The sequence below is a fragment of the Neopelma chrysocephalum genome, unplaced genomic scaffold (genome assembly GCF_003984885.1).
Source record: "Neopelma chrysocephalum unplaced genomic scaffold, ASM398488v2 Primary Assembly neopelma1_74, whole genome shotgun sequence".
In the NCBI taxonomy this organism is placed as follows: domain Eukaryota; kingdom Metazoa; phylum Chordata; class Aves; order Passeriformes; family Pipridae; genus Neopelma; species Neopelma chrysocephalum.
In genome coordinates this window covers 2,665,073-2,683,936 of record NW_020897735.1, presented here as the reverse complement: position 1 = coordinate 2,683,936, position 18,864 = coordinate 2,665,073, and the positions used below count along the sequence as shown (strand labels likewise).

The window sequence follows — 18,864 nt, the reverse complement described above, 5'->3', positions numbered from 1 at the left end:
TGGCTGGCTGGATCCTCTCCCTCTGTCTCCCAGTATGGCAGCTCTGGGTGGATGGATCCTCTCCCGGATGCGCCTGTGCCTGCAGGCACAGCAGCTGATCGCCTCTCTGGTGCTCCCCCTCCCAGTGGCCCCAGCAGATTTTGGAACTTTCTCTGCAGCCTGCAGGGGTAGAAAAGCACCCTGAGGTGCTCTAAAGCCTCTCAACCCTGGGGAGGCTGAGGCCATCGCCTTTGGAATTTGGGGAGAAGGAAGGGGCAGCTGCTCTGTGGGCTGATGTGGCACTGCCTGTGGCACAGGGTGCTCTGCCCCCTGTGGCATGGATGCCTGTTGGAGAGTGCTGCAGGCTCCATGTTTAGGTCAAATCCTTGTCTAGAATTACAAATGGCTCATCCTGCATGGCCAGCTTCTCAGTCCTCGCTGGACAGAGCTGCACCATGCTGGGAAGGGAATTAGAGTCCGTGGTCCAGAGCGGTTACACACCCTGAGCTCACTGGGTGCCTGAGGAGCTCCGTGCACATCTGATGTGTCTGGATCTGGGAAATGTGATGGGGTGATACATCAGCCTGTAACTCCTGGCAGGCAGGGAGCTCCAAGGTGCTCACTTATCCCTTATCCAAGCAGGATGTGACAGGGCTATAGGACTGGTGGTCCCTGCCTTCTCTGTGTGGGCACGCTGCAGGCAATGGGAGCTTCTGGAGCTCATCAAAGGGACTTGGTGACTCTGGAAATGGAGACAGGACAAGGGTTATGTTCTGCTAATGAGTTTATTCAAGGAGCTGACAGAGGCCAAACTGATGTTGAACGTGGGAGACCTCCGTGTCCTGCAGGACAGACCTTTTGATCCCGAATTTCATCTTTGCCCTTTGTGAGTGCCCACTGGGTGGGTGTGTGTGGATGTTCAGCAAAGGACTGGGGGGATTTTTTGGCATTACTGAATTGAGGCTGATGTGAGAGCAAGGAGTGGATCTGCTTAAATAGAAACAAGCTGTGACGTGCCATGAGGTGTTGCAGGAAGCTGTTTCCTGAACTTAGGTGCTGCATCCCAGCGTGTGAGTGCAGCCCCTGGAAGACCCCAAGGAATCCTACTGCAGCTCAGAGCACGCCTGGGCCAGATGCACATCTGGCTGGCTTCCACCTCAGCCTTCCCTATTGCTCTGTAATCCTAAGCTTGCTATTGGGGAGTTCCCATCCCTCCAAAAAGGCTGCCATAGCTGGGGTTTGACTCCGAGCTCCTGGGGTAGAGTTAAACCTGACCCAAAGCCAGCTCAGTGCTTGGGGTGTTCCTGTGTGATTTGAACCTTCAGGCTGCAACCTGGATAAGGTCACGATGCTTCCAAGTGGAAAATGCAATTTCCATAAAATCACAATTTTTTAATTTCTGTGGCTTTGGTAGGACTTGGAAAGTTCTGGATGGGTCCCCATGGGGACGTCGGAGGGTCTTAACAGAGCTCCTGCCCCAGGACTCGGCGTCAGCTCGCGCTGTCCTCTGCAAGGAAGGACTTGTACGGGCAGGGGGACATGGTGGCCCTGTCCTCTTCTAACCACAGTCCCTTTGCTGGTGTTGCAGCTCCCGAGGTGACGCAGGAGACGGTGGAATCCCTGATGCAGAAGTTCAAGGAGAGCTTCCGCACCAACACGCCCATCGAGATCGGGCAGCTCCAGCCCGCGCTGCGCAGCACGTCCGTGGGGAGACGGAAACGCCGGAGCCGCCCCCGAGGTAGGATGTCGTGGGCACCACCTGCTCCCCCAGTGACCAGGTCCGGAGGAGTTTGGCTGGGGAGGAAGGAGGGAGCTCCCCCACCCTCCCTGCTGAGCTCCTGCTGAGCAAACTCCACACAGCATCCTCGGGGGGGTGTGGTGGAGTTGCTTGGGAGTCGTGTCGCAGGTGTTCTCTCCATTAGGTTCTTCCAGGTCTGCTGCAAGTCCAGAGTCCCTGGACTCACTGAGGTGGGAGTGAAACAGTTTCTTGGCAAGTTTCTGTTTCACAAATGGGTGAAGTCCATTTTGGCTCTAACATCACTGGGACCTCTCTTTTTTCTGCTTTCCCACTGCTTAGTTGTTTTTGGACTCCACACAGGGCGGGAGCAGCATTCATGGATCTAAAGGCTGTACCGTGCAAAAGGCTGTGTGGAGGGATCGGGTCCACATTTCTACCTGTGAAGGAGAAGGAGTTGTCAGGGTCCCTCCAGGGGTGATGGGCAGGAGGGTCCCTTGGCCATGGCCTGCCCAGTGCACTGAGAGTCTTTGTGGCAGCACTGGGAGCTGGAAAGGAAAAACTTTTCTTTCTGTTTACTGTTGGTTTTCTTTTTCATTTATTTATGAGTCTGAAATGTGATCTTTTATTCTGGATACATTTTCCTGCAATACAGGCCTAGAGAGGACTTTTCTTTATTATAGCTCTGCCCATAAATTATTCACTTAGTCTGAAGAGAATGTTCTGACTCTTTAACTGGTTTAAATTATTTGGTTTGTTTTCTAGTAGTTATTCAAATACGTGTCTCTGGATTTTAGTGTGTGTGGGTGTGGGTGCTTTGAGGTCCACAGAGACTGTCTGGGGAAATTTCCCTGATTCCCTGCTCCAACCTCATTATTTTTTTTTCTTTGTGTGTGTTTATTTCACTTTTGAACTGCCTGAAGGTAAGAGGCTTTTTGGTCACTAATGGAACAAGTCAGTTAATCCTTGCAGCCAAGCTTAGGAGGAGACACAGTGCCCAGCTGCAGGCAGAGCCTCTGGCTGTGTGGGAGCAGAGTGTGGCCCCGAGCCAGCCTGGCTTGTCCCCAATCTCTGGGGACACCCCTCACCCCATTTCCCACCTCCCCAGGATTCCTCTGCCTATTAGTGGCCACGGGAATAGTCTGTGGATACCAGGACAAGAGTGCCCTTGGTCACTCTGCATTTCTCCCCAGATTGATGTTTTCTTAATGTAAGAGTTGGAGATTTGTTTGTACCCAATGTCTGTGTGGCATGAGGAGCCCAAGACATAATGTATCCCATGGGCTTCAGGAGGGGACCCTGACTTCCAGTGTCCCCACCTATGGAATACCTCACCAGCATGCCCTAGAGAAGAGATTTTAAGGTCTCAAATCATCAGGAATCAGTGAGCAGCCCCCAAAAGCCAGCCAGTCCCAGCATCTCCAGTGGAGTTCTCACTCCCTATAGCCCCATCCCATCCATCCTCTTTCCCCAATTTCTCTTTGCTTGTGGAAGTGGTGGCTGGGCACTGCTGCTGAGCTGATCCATGCCTTTTCCTGCCTTTTCCCTGGCCTCTCCTGAGCCAGAGGTTTCGTTTCTACAGCCTGTGGTTACCTGTCCTTCCAGAAGGCAAGCGGCTGGAGTGCGAGTGAGCACTCCGGTTAAAGGATGATACCACAAATCAGGATGTTTTCGTTTTCCATCCAACTGCAAACACAAACCCTTTGCCTCATTAATCCATTGCAATTCACGAGGCTTTTTTTTTTTCCTCCCCTTAAATGAAATTGTCCATTTGGGATACATTTATTTCCTCCTAACGGCCGCATGACAGTTCCGCTGATGGAGCTTGCATCCAACTTTGTTCCTGGGTAGTGACAAGTCAGCCTGACGGATGCCTGTGTGTAATTATTTTCTTGTGGTTTGATTTAATTAATGCTTAACCTCATCAGAGCCCTACAGCTGGAGCGCTCTCCCCGCAGGAACTGTGCACAGCAGAAGGATTTCCTCCTTTATGGAAAGGCTCTGAAAGGGTTTCCGAGTGCTGCTCCTTCAGAACGATGGGATAAACCATCCGAACCAGAAAACAAACAACCCAACCCGCCAGCACAAGGAAAACAAATCTGGGATCAACTTTGTTTTGCTTCACTTCTCTGCACTGAGTGTGTTTATACTGCTGCCCATTGCTCATCATTAAATCTGGTTCTGTGCTGAGTGTTTCCAGCAGCTCTAGGAAAGGGGTATTTTTCCAAGTACACTGACTTTAAAAAAAAAACACCCAAAACCACACCACCTTCTCTGTTTACAGTGCTATATAACTTCATTTTGTCTAATGCCTCTTTCATACAACCTCTCTCCCTAAACACTTCGACTGAGTGAAGTGTGTTTAGAGGTTATAAATAATAGAGGGAGAGGGAGGATGGTGAGAGCCGAGGGGCAGGAGGGGTGGGCTGGAAGTAGGAGATCTCCATGGGGGCTGGCAGTGCTGGAGGGAAGGATGCTGAGTCCGAGAGCGTTTGTGGTTCCCAAAATGCAGCCAGGTGGAAGTCAGACATCCCAACCTGGCTGCACCAGAACTGGGAAGTGATGCCCTGGGAAACACGGGGAGAGGCAGCAGGGCAGGGACTGAGGGTGGGGATTTGGCCAATGGACCACCCTGAGTGTGTGGATGCAGGGGCTGCCTGGGATGTTGGCATGTGGGGCTGGGGAGTGGCCTTGGGGTGGCTGGTGTGTGCAGAGAGGGGGTCTGGTGCCCTCTCCTGGGGCAGGGCTTTAAAAGCACCCTGGATTTGGGAAGAAATAACCCGTAATGATCCTTCTCCTCAAACAGGATGTGCTGTTTATCAGGATGTGCTGCACAGTGGGGCTGCAGCTTCTTGTGGTTTGGAAGTCTTGGCTGTGCCCTGAGTGACCCAAAGTTCCCTGAGGAAGGAGAGCTGGAACTCATCTGGGCTCATCCATAGTCCCTGCTTTTGCCAGGACATGTCTGCCTCCACCTCATTCTGTCCATCTGTCCTGTGGTGCCTGTGGAGCATGAGGTTTTGCAGGAAAGGCTTTTTGAGGCTTTAGCTGGGAACTTTTGCCTCCTCTGAGTCAAAGTATCATGTCCAGGTCTGTGAGTTGTCCTTGGTGAAAATAAAACCCTTCACAGCTGTGCAAGGGCTGCTGTCTGGGAGCATTCCATAGTAGAAGCCATGGGACCATCACCTTGTTGTTGCACCACCCACAGTGGTGGGTTTTTTTGGATATAGACAGAAGGAAAAGGGACAATAAATTTAGGAGGAAGAGCTTTCCTCAGCTGAACCAGTGTGTGTGAATGTACCCCTGCCACAGGGCATTTAATTTTAAAGGGCTTCTCTTCTTTATCCTTTTTTTACATTGACTGTAAGTTTCAAACACGAATGTTTGTGTATTTATTTATTTTTTTTTTTTGTCCCTAAATCTGCATCTAAGTCACCTTTCTCTGGCCACGTTTAGTTTTTCAGTTGGCTGGTGCTCTTTTCAGTGTTAAATTAATTAAACTGAAAATTCTCACTTAGCTAATTGCATTGCTCTGCACAGCCCTGCCAGCCCTCAGTGCATGGACCTCGCCACCGTGCTGGCATGGTGGGGAGGGCACTCCTCATCCAGCTTTTACTGGGAAGCTTGGAAGCAGAGAAGCTTGTTGAACACCCAGGAGACTGTGCTGCATGGTGCAAGTGAGTGTGGAGCAGAGTGAACCCAACATGGTCGAGCAAGGAGGTTGTGGGTCTTGAATTCTTGTGATATGTGCAGGGTTTGGCCCTTTTGCTGGAGGGAAAGGGTGCAGAAACTCCTTTTTCCATTGACAGTGGTTGCAGGGCAGGGGGATGCATAAAGATGTCACCCAGGTTGGCACCACTGGGGACAAAAACAAGCTCCTACTTCCATTTTAACATGCAGCTTGGAGAGATTAAGTAGTTGAGGTCAATTTGGCCTCAGACAGGAGTTATCCAAATAGCTCCTCTTACTTATTTTGTTATTTTAACTCCATTTTGGTTTGTTTTGCATCCATAGTTATTTTCCTAAGATGCTCTGTGACCTACTGGCTTTGGGGAAAGGATTAAAAATGTCAGGTTTGCTTTTTATTTCCTCATTAATGCCAAAAACTCACTTTTAAAAAACCATACACGTGGCTTTTAGCTAACAGAATTCTTTGGGGATAACGGAGCCTCTGATTCCTGAATTTTATTTCCATAGTCCCCACTCGGCATTAAAGCTACCATCTTAATTACACCCTAACGAGGTGTTTGCCTTGGCACCCCGCCTTGCTCCCCACTAAATTAATGTTGCACTCAGAACAAGCGCCCTGCCCGGGTGCCTGGCTGAGCTGAGATCTATTTGAACGGATTAACGAGCTTGTAAATCTGCAAACAGGATTAGAAACAAGAGCATCTTCTTTGAGCTCCCCCTCCTCGCCCCCCGCTGCCTGGGGGCTGAGCCATGCAGGAGACAGGGGTGTGGGTGAGGAAGGGGAGCTTTGTTTTCTCTCCAGTCTAAATAACAGGAGTGAACTGTGTGTAAAGGGGGTGTAACTCCTTGGAGGAGTCACTGGAGAGAGTTGCTGGTGCATTACGGGTACCTGGTGCTGCAAAGTTGCCGTTTCCCTGTTCTGTCTTTTAAGCATCTTATTCCACTTTGTAATCGGTTGCAGTGATTAGGGTATTTTTTTTCTGATACTTGGTGGTTTTCTCCATGGTTTTAAAGGAAAAGGAATGCTGACCAGGCAGGGCTGCTTGGCTTTAACTGGGTGCTGTCCTTATTCATCCCCATCAGCACCTGCACGTGGGTGCTCTCTGCTGTGAGCATCCTCAGCCCCATCATGTGATTATCCTGGGCCTGTGTCTTGGCAGCAAGCTGCAACTGAGGCTGGTTGTTGAGCTGGGTCAGTAGGCATTACCCCAGTTGTGAATGTCTCACAGGGGTCATTCAGCAAGATTTTGGGGCGAGTTAAACATGAAATCAATTTACAGCAGGATCGGTTGAGGATTAGCATTCCTGCATCCTCCAAGTTGCCTCAGCTGGGTTCCAGGACCCCTAAAACCACCACCAAGATGTGTTGTGGCATCTTTGGTAACACAAAGGAATAAAAGCACATCCCTGGCAGCCGTGTCCCTGCCCTGGGCTCGTGTTTCCAGGCTGACCTCTGCCACTGCATGTAGGGTCAGAGGAGACGTTTCCACTCTGGGCTGGGGACCTGCGCTGGGTCTCCTGACTCCTGTATTTATACATCCTGCGCAGTGCTGGGTAATCAGAAAATGCAATATCGCTGTCACCAGCTCTCTGAAGACATCCAGCCTGAGTAATTTAACATGTCAGCTCCATCCATCACGGAGACGCAGCCGGCAAACAAACGCGGAGCGGCCGGAGGGGGCTGGGCCGGTGGCGGTGGAGCAGCTGCTGCCTGTGCCACTGCCCGGTCCCCTCGGCGGGGTGTGAGAGCAGAGAGAGCACTGGATCGCTGCCTCTGTCCACCCCAGCCATCTGCCTGTCCAAAAGGGGCCAGATCTGGTGCACGGGAAGGTGGCAGAGGGACGTGCCATGTCCTTCCTGCGCAGGCAGCAGCCGGGTCCCTTTCCCAGGCAGAGATGGCTGTGCTGAGCTCCTGGGGAAAAAACCCTCCTGTAGCTGGTCTCTGTCTTCCAGCCCTGGACACTGTGGCTGCAAAGGGGCCCAGGGCAGCCCCTTCTCAGAGAGAATGGGATGTGCAGTAGGGCTGCAGCCCTGGCTGGTTGCCCCAGGGCCTGTGTTAGAAGCCCAGATTAATTAAGATTTTTCTCGCTGATGTGAATAAGCCTGATTGGTTTTACCACTCCACTGTGCCTTTCAAACCCCCAGACCCTGGGTGTGGGTGTATCATGGCACTGGATGTTTGCTGCGTTGTTTGTGTCTGAGGAGGGGCTGATGGTGGGTTATGGTTTGGGGTGTGAGTCTATAAACCCAGCAGCCCACATTTCCAAGCACTAAGTGCTGCTGTGTTTAAGCAGTGACCCCTCCTGCTGCTTTCAGGAGGAGCCTCTTCCTACCCCTCTGTTAAGACACCCCTCCCACCCCCTCTGAGGGCACTTCTTGGCCAGCTGAGGGCATGGACAGGGCAGGAGCCACGTGTGGAGCTCCCAGTGTCCCGCTGGCTCCTGCCAGCCACCTCTCATCGCGGTGATTAAGGATTTCAGAGGGCAGAAGGCATCGCTCATTTTCTGTTCTCCTGCCAAGAAATGGGGAAATTGTGCTTCTGCCTAGAATAAAGGATTTTTTAAAAACAGTAAAATATTTTAATGGCAGTTTAAAGGGCCACTGTCAACCCCCAGAGGCCTCTTTGCTTTAAACTCTGCAAGGATTGAAGGACTTCTGCCAGTTAAAGTCTGCGTCACTTTTAAAGCATCCATCACTCCTTGGTGTGTCCGGGGCTGAAGCCAGCTGGGCTCCTCCTGCATCCTGCTCCATATCCAGCCCAGAGAGGAGGATGCCAGGTGAACCATGGGCCAGCCCTGCTCCTGTCAGTCCTGACCACTGCAGGAACATGTGCTGCTGGTTGTCATGGTGAGCTGGGGGAGCAGATGGGCCAAAGCAGGTGATGAGGGAGAGAAGTGGGACCTTTGCTGTGCACTGGGGTCGTGGGTGCCCCTCAAGTGCTGTGTTCCCCGTGTACTGCTTGTCCCTGCTGGGTTTGCTTTGAAGCAAACCCCTAAAATTCACTGTACTTCACTGTGTCCTTGAGGAGAGCAGCTGCTACACTCAGGGCTTTCCTTTGTAAATACCTTTAAATACATTTATATTTTACATTCTTGAAGGTAGAAAGCATCTTCTTACATTCACATCGCAACTGGCATGATAGAGTCTTGATTTTTGATGAGGGCAATTAGAAACCAGTGAAATCATGAGTGGCAAAAGTCCCTGGTCACTTCTGGTGACCCCAAGTAGAGCATCTTAGTGAGGAGCAGTGGATTCTGGCCAAATCTGGCAACTCTGCCAAAGAACTTCTGCTGCTGAGCATCCCAGCTGACAGGGCTGATTTTTTCCTCTCTGTTGCTTGCAGGTGGGATCGGGTTTGGACGTGCCAAAGGAAACTCTGGCTCAGAGGCGGATGATGAAACCCAGCTCACCTTCTACACGGAGCAGTATCGGAGCCGGAGACGAAGCAAAGGTACAGAATGACACGGTGATTGCACATGGGGGAAAAAATGGTTGAGCACCTTGATTGTTCCCACGGGTGATGGTGTCTGACATTGCCTGAGTCTAAAGGACGGCTGTACCAGTCTGTGGTGGTAAGGCATCCCAAGATGTGCTGTCTGTGTGATGCAGCACCGTGCAGGAGCCATAAATCATGTTTCCCGGTGATGTTGCTGAGGTTCTGGGTTTCTTTGATGGTTTCTAATATCAGTTTTCTTCCACATGCCCTGGCACTTCCCCAAAGCTGCACCAGCAGGGAGTGATTGTGTCCGTCATCATCCTGGCGCCAGTGCAGCTGTCAGGGCTGGTCACCTTGGCAATTCCTTGCTCCAAACTCCCGTTTTCTGCCCTTTATTTCCCATGCAAAGCATCCGTTGGATGAAAGTTTCCTGGCCTTCCTCTTGGCACAAAGGCAATTAAAAGGAACAAATTCAAAATGAGGGTTGGGGCAGGGATTTGTAGACCGAAGTCCCTTCAGGCTCTTTTGTGAGTTAAGAGAAGCTGAGAAACCGAAATATCATCTGCAGTTTGAAATTAGTGCCCGTGTTTCCCGCGGTCACATCACGCCGGATCGTTTTTGTTCGGGACTCTCGGCCCGAGCTGTTTGGCAGAGGGGAGGACGAGCCTTGCTGCTGCCGCTGCTGCTGCGTTTGAAAAATCACAGTCGGGAAATAACTCCGTTGGGAAGCAATTTAAAAATCGCACAGTGGGCCTGCTCCCTCCATTTGTTTTGTGCATGAAGCCGGGCCTCGGCACAGCGCAGCAGCCAGATAGATGCCGGTACCCGCCGCAGCACACGCGGCCCCATTTGTTTCCATGATGAGCCATTCCCATAAATGCTCTCCCAATGTGTTTATTTGAATGTGAAATTACCTCAGCACCTCTGATCAGCTCGGTGGTTGCACACGGGAATGAACACACGCACGCACAGGGGTGCACTGTGTTTGTTCCCGCTGAAAGGCTGGGCCTTCAGTTTTATAGTTTTTTGGGTTTTTTTTCTGTTTTCCATGTGTTTTAGAACCATGAGAAATTATCGCTGAGTTTAAAATGAGCTTTTGATGAAAAGCAGGGAGAGGGAGTCGTGAGTACTGCAAAGTTACCTGTTGCAGTATGAACACAGCTGGATTCAGGGGAAAATCACAGAATCAGAATCACAGACTGGTTTGGATTGGAATGGACCTTAAAGACCTTCTTGTTACAACCCCCCTGCCATGTGCAGGGACACTTCCACTAGACCAGGTTACTTAGACCCCAGCCAACCTGGCCTAGAATGTTCTGAGGGATGGGGCACCACATCTTCTCTGGGCAGTCTGTGGCAGTGTCTCACCACCCTCACAGGGAAGAGTTTTTTCCCAATATCCAATCTAACCCTGTCAGTGTGAAGCTCTTCCCCCCCATCCTGTCACTATATACCCTTGTCCAAAGTCCCCCTCCAGCTCTCTTGTAGGCTCCGTTCAGGAACCAGAAAGCTACAATAAGGTCTTCCAAACCCTTCTCTTTTCCAGGCTGAACAGCCCCAACTCTCTCAGCCTTTCCTCATAGGAGAGGTGCTCCATCTCTCTAATCATCTTTGTGGTTGTGTGAGAGAAGGAAGGAATGGTTGTATTGCAAACAGGGACAAAAGAAACTGTCCCAAAACAGGGACAAGGGGTAAATTTCCTGAGTGCTGGAGTAGTGTTTTTCAAGGAGTTATTCTGCAATACTGGGCTGGATGTGAAAACCCTCGAGTACTTTGGAAAAGTCACTGAAGTTTGGGATTTTTTCAGCTTCCACTAGAGAAAAGGGTGATGGTGTGCGAGGAAGGTGTGGAAAATTGTGTTTTAATGAAAAGCAGATAAGTCTTTGCAGGGCTGCCTTGACGCCATTCCCCCAGGTCAAGTGCTCTGCCAGCCTCTTGAAAAGCACTCGTACTTGATGCCAGGTACAAAGATATCCTTATCGACGTATGTGTTGGGTTTGGGTTGTTTGTTTAAGCTTCCTGGTAGGGCAAATATAGATGAATAGAACAGATGAATGGGAAGAATTCCTTTCTTTTCCTGTGAATAAGCTGTTGTTCACCTGGGCAGCTTTGATGGCTGGGTTTGAAGGGAATTCAGGAGGCAGAGCTGCCTCGCGCCGTTGCACAGAGCTGGATGTTAGATCTGCGTTAGCGTTTGAGCGATGCTGCGAGAACCTGGTTTGTTCGTGTTCACTGGTGGCTAACGGAGGGAATTGTCTTGCATAGAGTCCCCATTGTACTACCCCTCCTGTCTAGCTAAATTTTGCCATCACTGCGTCCTTGAAAAGAATTTTCTATTATCTTTTCATTGACTCCTCTCTCCCTCATGGAAGGAAAGCAATAGCACAGTGGGAAGTCCTAGTACCAAACTCATAATTACAAGTTCAGCCAAGATCCATAATTGGATGGGATCGTAACTCTAATAGAGAAGGATGCGTCGTCAGATACAGTTAATTCTTACAATGATGTTCCCATATTGATTTTGCTGTGCTTGCGTGTCGTTGCAGGTGCTGTCAGATAGTTATCAGGTCCAAGGAGAGAGATTCCTTGGGGTTTCTCTCCTCGGATGAAGTTTTGCAGGATTGAGCCTAATTACTGGTACTGTCAAGGCATTGATCCCAGACTGTGGGAGGGGAGTTGCCACTTAGGTGGTGCATAGGTTTGGTTGTATTTGAGCTTGGTTGAAGCTGGCTGGTTAAGTGGTCGTGTGTCTCCTGGAGAAAGAGGGCAGCAGGTTCTGTAGTGCCTTGGCAAGGTTTATTGAAGGGACATTCCTACAGGTCAGTATGAGCAAGGGAGAGCTTGTTCTGTTAGCTCAGGAGCAGCAGACCCGTTGATACCTGGTTTTCAGTGCTGGAATACGTGGAGAAGTAAGTCTGGTCAGTCCAGGTATGGACTGAGGCATCACCTTCTATGCTCCCAGCACACTGCACCACTCATCCTCCCAGCTTCTAGGTCTGCGGGGTGCCCTTACAGTTATGTTCCCTTGTCTTTGGGAAGTCCAGAGACATTATAGGGGAGGAGAGTGTAAGAAATAACTCAGAGGACACCTTCCCATGGAGCCTTGGTGTTTGTCTGCTGTTGGGCTCAGCCCCATCTCTGGGATTTGAGCTGGGAGAGGCAATGCAGATCAGCAATGCCCCTGGGGAGCTGGGTCATGCCTAGAAGTGCTCTGTTCATACCCATCTTCAGTGAGACATCTCTTTGCCATGGCCCCTGCCTGTGCCCATGCCAGCTCTCCACCCTCTGCTTGTTTTTGAGGGATCAGTGTGAGCTCTAATGGCAGTGCCGACAGCAGGGCTGACATGTAGTCTTAAGGGAGCTGGAATTTGGACTGTTTTTCCCAGGGAAACAAATCCTGAGAGAAGCTCTGTGCTCAGAGGCTGGAGGGACTCTCAGCTGGGGCCAGGGATGCCCTTCCTGCTGACCCTCAGTACTGACTCCTTGAGGTTTTTACAGAAATCAGATTTTATTGCAACCTGATTGCAACAGGTTTGTGCACTCCAAGGCTCTGCTTTTCATGGGGGCTGGCTCTCCTCTTTCCCACCCCCATGGGAGAATCTGGAAACATGGGAACCTCTTTGCATGCTGGCTGTGGTACACAGATGGCTCTTGTCTCCTGGGCTGTCTGTCATTGCACGTTTCACCAGCATTGAAGTCTTGTGAGGGAGAACCTGCCGGTGTTGTAAAGATGTGAATCCACACCCCCCGCTGTCCATCACAGCCGATATCAAAGCTTTGATACTTAGTTCCTCTCTCTGGAGCAGGGTGGGATGTGTTCAGTCAGGTCACCCTCTGAGTTTGAGAGAAAAATATAGTAGCAAAAGTCACCCTAAACCAAGAAGGCAGAACCCTGTGCCTGAGGCAGAGTCCTGCACACAAACCTCACTTGTGCGTCACTCCTGCTCCATCCCCCTTGCCCTGGGGTGGTGTTTGCCTCCTGCCCAGCAAAATATATTCAGCTCCAGGTCTGAGTGTGCAGTCCCAAGCTCCCCTGGTGACAGGCAGCCCAATGGCTGGTCAGACAGAGAAAGATGAGGGGGAAGAAGCAGCATTGTAACTCCGAGGCCATACCAGGGTCTGTGTCTGGCTCATTAAGGACTCAGTGAATCTAATGAGCCCCTCCTTGCTGGAGGGGAGGCAAAAGTGAGTTTTCCCCACCTCCCTCTGCTTTCTCAGGCCACAGAGCAGCTGCTCTGTAACACAGAAACGTGCAGCAGATGCTGTGCAGCTCCCTGGGCTGGGGATAACCTAGGCAGGGAAAGTGATGGCATCATATGGAGACCCTGCAAGGGGCTGAGCCATCCCAAGCCAATTTGTCTGGGAGATGCAGAGACTCTGTGCCCTCTCTTGCAGCCTAGATGTTGTCTGAGCCCCTCAGCCCTGCTGGGAGCCCCTGTATCCCAGCCCCTGGGACCTGCCAGGGATCTCTGCAGCTGCTGACAAACCCCTGGGTTGCTGGAAACCCAGATACAAAGTGGACCGTGGGATTCAAAGCAATGCTTTTGTTCTCGTGATGGTTGAGATGTACCGGAGGGCACCTGGCACAGTGTCCACCTGTCTGGGGTGTCTCATGGAATATCCTCAACTGACTGCTGCTCCTCAGGGAAGCTCTGGCATCTGTTTCAGCCTGAGCTGGACCACCCTGAGCCCACTCCCCCACGCTGGGGTCTGGGATTGCTTCACCCCTCTCAGCATCACCTCTATTGCAGCCTGTTAAAAGAGCAAGGGGGGAAATACCCACCCAGTTTTCATGCGTAGCTGTTGTTCAGGTGGTACCTTCCCATCCCAGGAGAGCTGCCCACCACCCCAGGGAAGGAAGGACTTGGTTTTGGGATGCTCCTCAGCTGAGGTCTCCATGAACAAGGCACCTGGCTGTTCCCATAGCACGCAGGGATGGTTTTGACAAATTAACAGAGTTCAATTATGTACCTTGGATTGGTGTCAACCGCACGGGTGTGCACGTGTGTGTGTGCCGGGCTGGCTGGCGGAGCCTTCTGAGGGCTGTTAGAGAAATGAGAAGCTGAGCTTTGATCTGCCTCTGTATTTGGTGTTTAAAACAAGGCCTTTTAGAAGGGAATATTAGGTATTCGGAGTCTGCTACATATGAGGAAGCTTCGCTTTGATCCTCTCCCGTCTCCAGAGGCAGCAGGCACTTATTATTTCATGGGGAACTAAATGAAGTGCAGAATGAAATTTGGGTACCATTCTCTGTGCTCTGCCAGTGCCCTCGGCCTTGCTGGGGCTGAGCAAACGCCATGGGCAGCACGTGCACCAGCTCTGCTGTGCTCCTCAGGGAAGTGACCCCCAGGTCGGCCCTGGGCTTGACTCACCTTCAGACTAGGGGAGATGCTGTTGGGAATTGAATGGGAGACAAAAGGCGATAAAGCAAACGTCAATTTGGGTTGTTTACAGGAGCACGAGGGAGGAATGAGTCTGGTGCTGGCTGTCTGTGCCCGGGGAGCTTCTCCCTCCCTGGCAGCCGTGTGCCCATCTCTTCCACATGTGATCAGCGCATGGCACAGACAGGTTAGAGTTCCCTGGGAAGGGTGCACAAGGCAGGGACAGATGGACAGGTCAGTGCTGGTGTTTGGTGCACATCCAGCTGGTTCGTGGCATGTGGAGCCGTGCTGCTCCTGTCAGAGCAGGGAAGAGCACCCTAGAGGGGACCTGGACATCCCCAAACCTCAGGGATGAGGTACTGTCATGATACAGGTCTTGTCTTTACCCCTCAGAGCACTGGGGTCCATCCCGCCAGGCTGCAGCACAGCCCTGCCCACACCACTGCAGTGCCCAGGGCAGTGGTGCTGATGGGGAATGCTGCTCATTTCCAACCCTTCTTAGCCCTCTGTCTTGGATGCTGCTTTTCCAGCGAGCAAACAAACGTGGTGCTTTTGCATGATGGCTTATTTTGCCCGCAGAGCAATGAGTTACTGCAACAACACATCAAACCCTCCCTGAGCTTCCCTTCATCCCTGCTAGGCTCTGGCTGTGCAGGGAGGCTTGGCTGGGGTTGCTCCAGCCACCTCTTTGCTCCTTAAATCCCCAGTGGCTGTAGGTATGGGGGTGCACACATGCTCCTGTCCATGCCGAGGGAACTGAGCTGTTGGGAGAGGGGCTGCAGTGGGAAGCTGGAGCTGGGCAGCAGAAGGGTCTGCAAGTAAAGTGGTGGTGGAGCTGTGGTGGCTGCAGGCTCTTTAACTTCCCCGGACTGTGCTGGAGATAAAGGCTTTTACATCTGTTCCTGGAGGCAGTGCGGGTCTTCCCATTTATTTATTTATTTTCCGATTGTATCTGATACAGCCTCAGCGAGTAATTGAGTGTTTGAGAGTGAAAAATTATCTCTCCGGCTTGGCCCTTATCTTGACAGCAAAGCAGCACTTTTAATTTAATTTTGTTCAGAGCATGTGGGTAACAAATTTCACTAATCGCTCTGCTGTCGCCCTCCGCATGGTAACGAGTCTCTTGTTTCCCAGGAAGCAGAACATAAACACGGTGCTGGATGCAGGCGGGAGGAGGGCGAGGGTTACTGCTTCATGGAAAATGAAGATGTGTCTTGTTGCGGATGCTCAGCGTGCCCGTGGCACGATGGATTTGTCTCCTTGGCTGGAGCAGGGAAGGAAGCAGGGGGTGGTGGATGTCATGCTCCTACTTCCATGATGCTTGGCTGGGAGGGAGGAAACCGAGGCACGGAGGGATGGGCCCCAACCCCGGGGAGATGTTGCAGAGCAGAAATTTTTATTCCCTTTCCCGTTGTTCAGTTTGCATCTATTCCAAAAAATAATGGACACAATAGAAAGGTGGTTTGGTTTGGGATTTGTTTTTTTTGAGATTCCAACCCAATTTCCACATCCCAGCTCTGCCTGCAGGGTGACAGTGGGAGGATGGGCAGCGTGGTGAAGGTCCAGCCAGGATGGGCAGTGTGCTGGGTCCTTGGGCATCTCTTGCCACCAGGTTCTGGGACATCTCCTGCCAGGTCCTGGGACATCTGCCAGATCCTGAGCCCTTCCTGGCATCCTGGTCTCCATCACTGCTCTCTCCTGGTCTCCAAAATCAGTTAGGCTGTCTGTCCAGCCCTTCACTCTCTGAGCACAATCCTCCCTGGGCTGTGACTCAACACGAACTATTTCATAGATAATGATTACTTTTTTCCCCTTTTTCCTGTAGGAATAATATTTTCGTTACACTGTATTGAAAATTGCTTTCCCTCCTCCTTAAAATGAAGCCTTCCACTCAGATTTGCCTTTGTGCTTGTATATTGTAAAATTGGGACTCATTTGGAGTGTAAAACAAAAAAAGATCAGGCCTTAATTCCAGGAGAAGTGTTTTCATTGATTTTTGTGAAAGAAAATTCCAGTGCAGGCAATCTCTGCCTGTAAATATGTAACCGGTTCTTTAATGTGATTTTATCTCGACCGATTCAGCACCGAGAACATGAAAGCAAAACTGACTTCATTGATTTTAATTGTCCATGCCCAGAGAAATGCAAAAAATGTAACAGCGCCGGGAGAGCAAATTGGGTTTGTGCAAATTCTCCCCCCTTTGCTGTGCTGAGGGAGGTCTGAGGTATGTGGGCAGGAGAACGTGCCCATGCTGAGCCCAGTGGTGATGGGGCTGGTGGATCAGCAGACCAGCATCTCAACCTGTGCCACTCTGGTCATCTCCATTTCCACCCTCCCCTCAGCTGCTCATTTCTTGCCCAGCCTTGAAGGTTTTACCTTTCCCTCTGTTTCCCCCCTTGCTCCTCCTCCTGGTTGAAATTTGCTGGTGGTGCTTCTGTGCCAGCTGCAGGCACAATGTTTTAGAGCAAAGGGGGAGCACCACCGATAACTGTATAATTAGGAAATATATACATTTATTCAGTACATAAGGCATTATAACTCCAGGAGCACCTTAAGAGCCGAGGCTCAGGCTGCTGGAGGAGCATGAGAACTCACAGTGGCACACAGGAGCTCAGCCAACGAGCCCTTGACCTTTCCATGGAGTCCAGCAGCCCAATCCAAGCCTCCCCACAGTGACCATACTACCCCCTGACATCCTCCTCTCCCTGACCTGCACCCCAGGGCTGCCTTTTCTGCAGCCCCCCCGTGCTGTACTGGAGGATGGCTTGGCTAATTGCTAGAGGATAATTCATAAATGTTAATAGTATTAATCTGATTCAGCATGTGCTTAGCAAGATCAAATCCTCCATAAATCCAGGAGTGTCTGCTCTCACCCTTCTGCTGCACGACATGGCTGTCTTTGCTCCTCGCTTCCCTCCACCCCCTCCTGTGTGCACCCTCTCTGCTTGGAGGTGAGAGGAGTCCCCCTGGGGGTCTCCCCCAGTATGGGGGCTGATCCCTGACCTGTTGACAATGGGATGAGGCTGAAGACTGCCCCGTGCCCAAGCCCTGACACAGATCTGGGCTGTAGCTCTGAGCACCTTCATTTGGGATTTGTCCAGGACAGCAGTGGAGAAGATTCCTCAAGAAGAGTTTCAGGCCGGGCCTTGTGTCGAGGGTGTGTGATGAAACACCTGCTCATGCTCTCACTGCTCGGGTGCTGCCTGGGGTGTTTGTTGAATCCACATCCATCCCCTTCTCAGGGAAGTGGCTCTGGGGCTGAGTGGTGCATGAAGGCTTGATGGGGTCATGGTTTGGCTGGAAGGATGATCTCCCATCGCATCCCATCCCATCCCATCCCATCCCATCCCATCTCATCCCATCCCACATGCCTGGTGTGCTGGAGAAAGAGGGACCATCCTGCTGTGGGAGGGGAGGGTGTGGGGCAGGAGAGGAGATAGGCAGTGCTGCTCCCTGTGCAGGGGTGCTCCATGGCCAAATCCACCTGCCAACACTGCTGCTCATCCTAATTGGCGTTTGCTTTGACTGGACATGATCTCCCCCTCGTAAAACACCTCGAGATGTTCCTGTGTGTGAGGGTGTCCTGGAAACGCTGCTGTACCGTATTAATAAGCCTCTACTGGAACATAACGGAGGATCATTAGGAACCCAATTCCTCTGACATGCCAGCAACATCAGCATGCTCTGGGAGCATCGTAGGGATGCGGGATGGGCTGTGGTGGGATCGCTGTTCCTGGGATGCTGCTGTCCCCGTGCCGGGTGCTCTGTATGCGGCACAGCGCAGCGGGCACCGGTGGCTCTGTGTGTGTGTGTGTTGCTAAGCAGTTCCAGCACTCGCTGTTCTCCTTCTCTCATTCCCCATCCCCGTCTTCCTCGGCTGGTGGAAATACATTTTCATATCCCGAGTAGCCACGAAACATTCCATACGATGCCGTTATCTCCGGGGGGGGACGGGGAAGATTGCAAAGCACTTGGCGTTTAACACCCACATATGTTTAACACCACGGGCTGTGTGCTGATAAAGATGGGGTAATTAAAGTTTATTTTTTTTTTAATAGACTAATCTCCTAAGCATGTATTTATGAGCCTGATTTAGAAACATCATATTACCAAGAGCACGGGATATTTGTGTTGCTCGTAAATCCATACGTGTTCTGAACACATCTTTTTTTTTTTTTTCCCCTCCCTAGATTTAGGCAGCACTGCCAATATTAAAAAGAAATGAGCTCAGAGTTTTGTTGGATTTTTTTCTCTCCTTGTCCTTTAGGTGGGCAAAGGAAAGTGTACAAAGCAGCGAGTAATTAACTGCACGAGGAAATGATATTTCAAAGGAGACACGGTGCGTTTGGAGGGGCTGTTTGCTGAGTGTTTACACCAGTGGCTTTGAATTTATCTTCATCTTGCAGCAGGTGCAAAGTCTTTAGGGGAATGTGATGCCTTGCAAGCGATTTCTGAGCTGTCTGCAAAGGGACCCACATCTTCTCCAGGCTAATTTGCACTGGGGTTTAAGGAGAGGAAAAAAATCCTGGGTGGGGAAGGTGGTGGTGACTGGAGCACCTCTGACCACAGTCCTGGCTACTCCTCTTGTTTTCCAGTTGAATTAAGCTGCCATTGGATCTCTAGCATGGTGCATCTCAGGTATGATT

General features: G+C 51.1%; 1 protein-coding gene across 1 annotated transcript in view; it reads left to right on the top strand.

The window, feature by feature from the left end:
- ASTN2 (astrotactin 2) overlaps positions 1-18,864 on the top strand; it is a 272,947-nt gene that overhangs the window by 44,863 nt on the left and 209,220 nt on the right. Inside the window, exons 3-4 of the mRNA XM_027687651.1 lie at positions 1,568-1,717; positions 8,745-8,852. Of these exons, the coding sequence (XP_027543452.1) occupies positions 1,568-1,717; positions 8,745-8,852 (258 nt within the window). The remainder of the gene's footprint in view (positions 1-1,567; positions 1,718-8,744; positions 8,853-18,864) is intronic.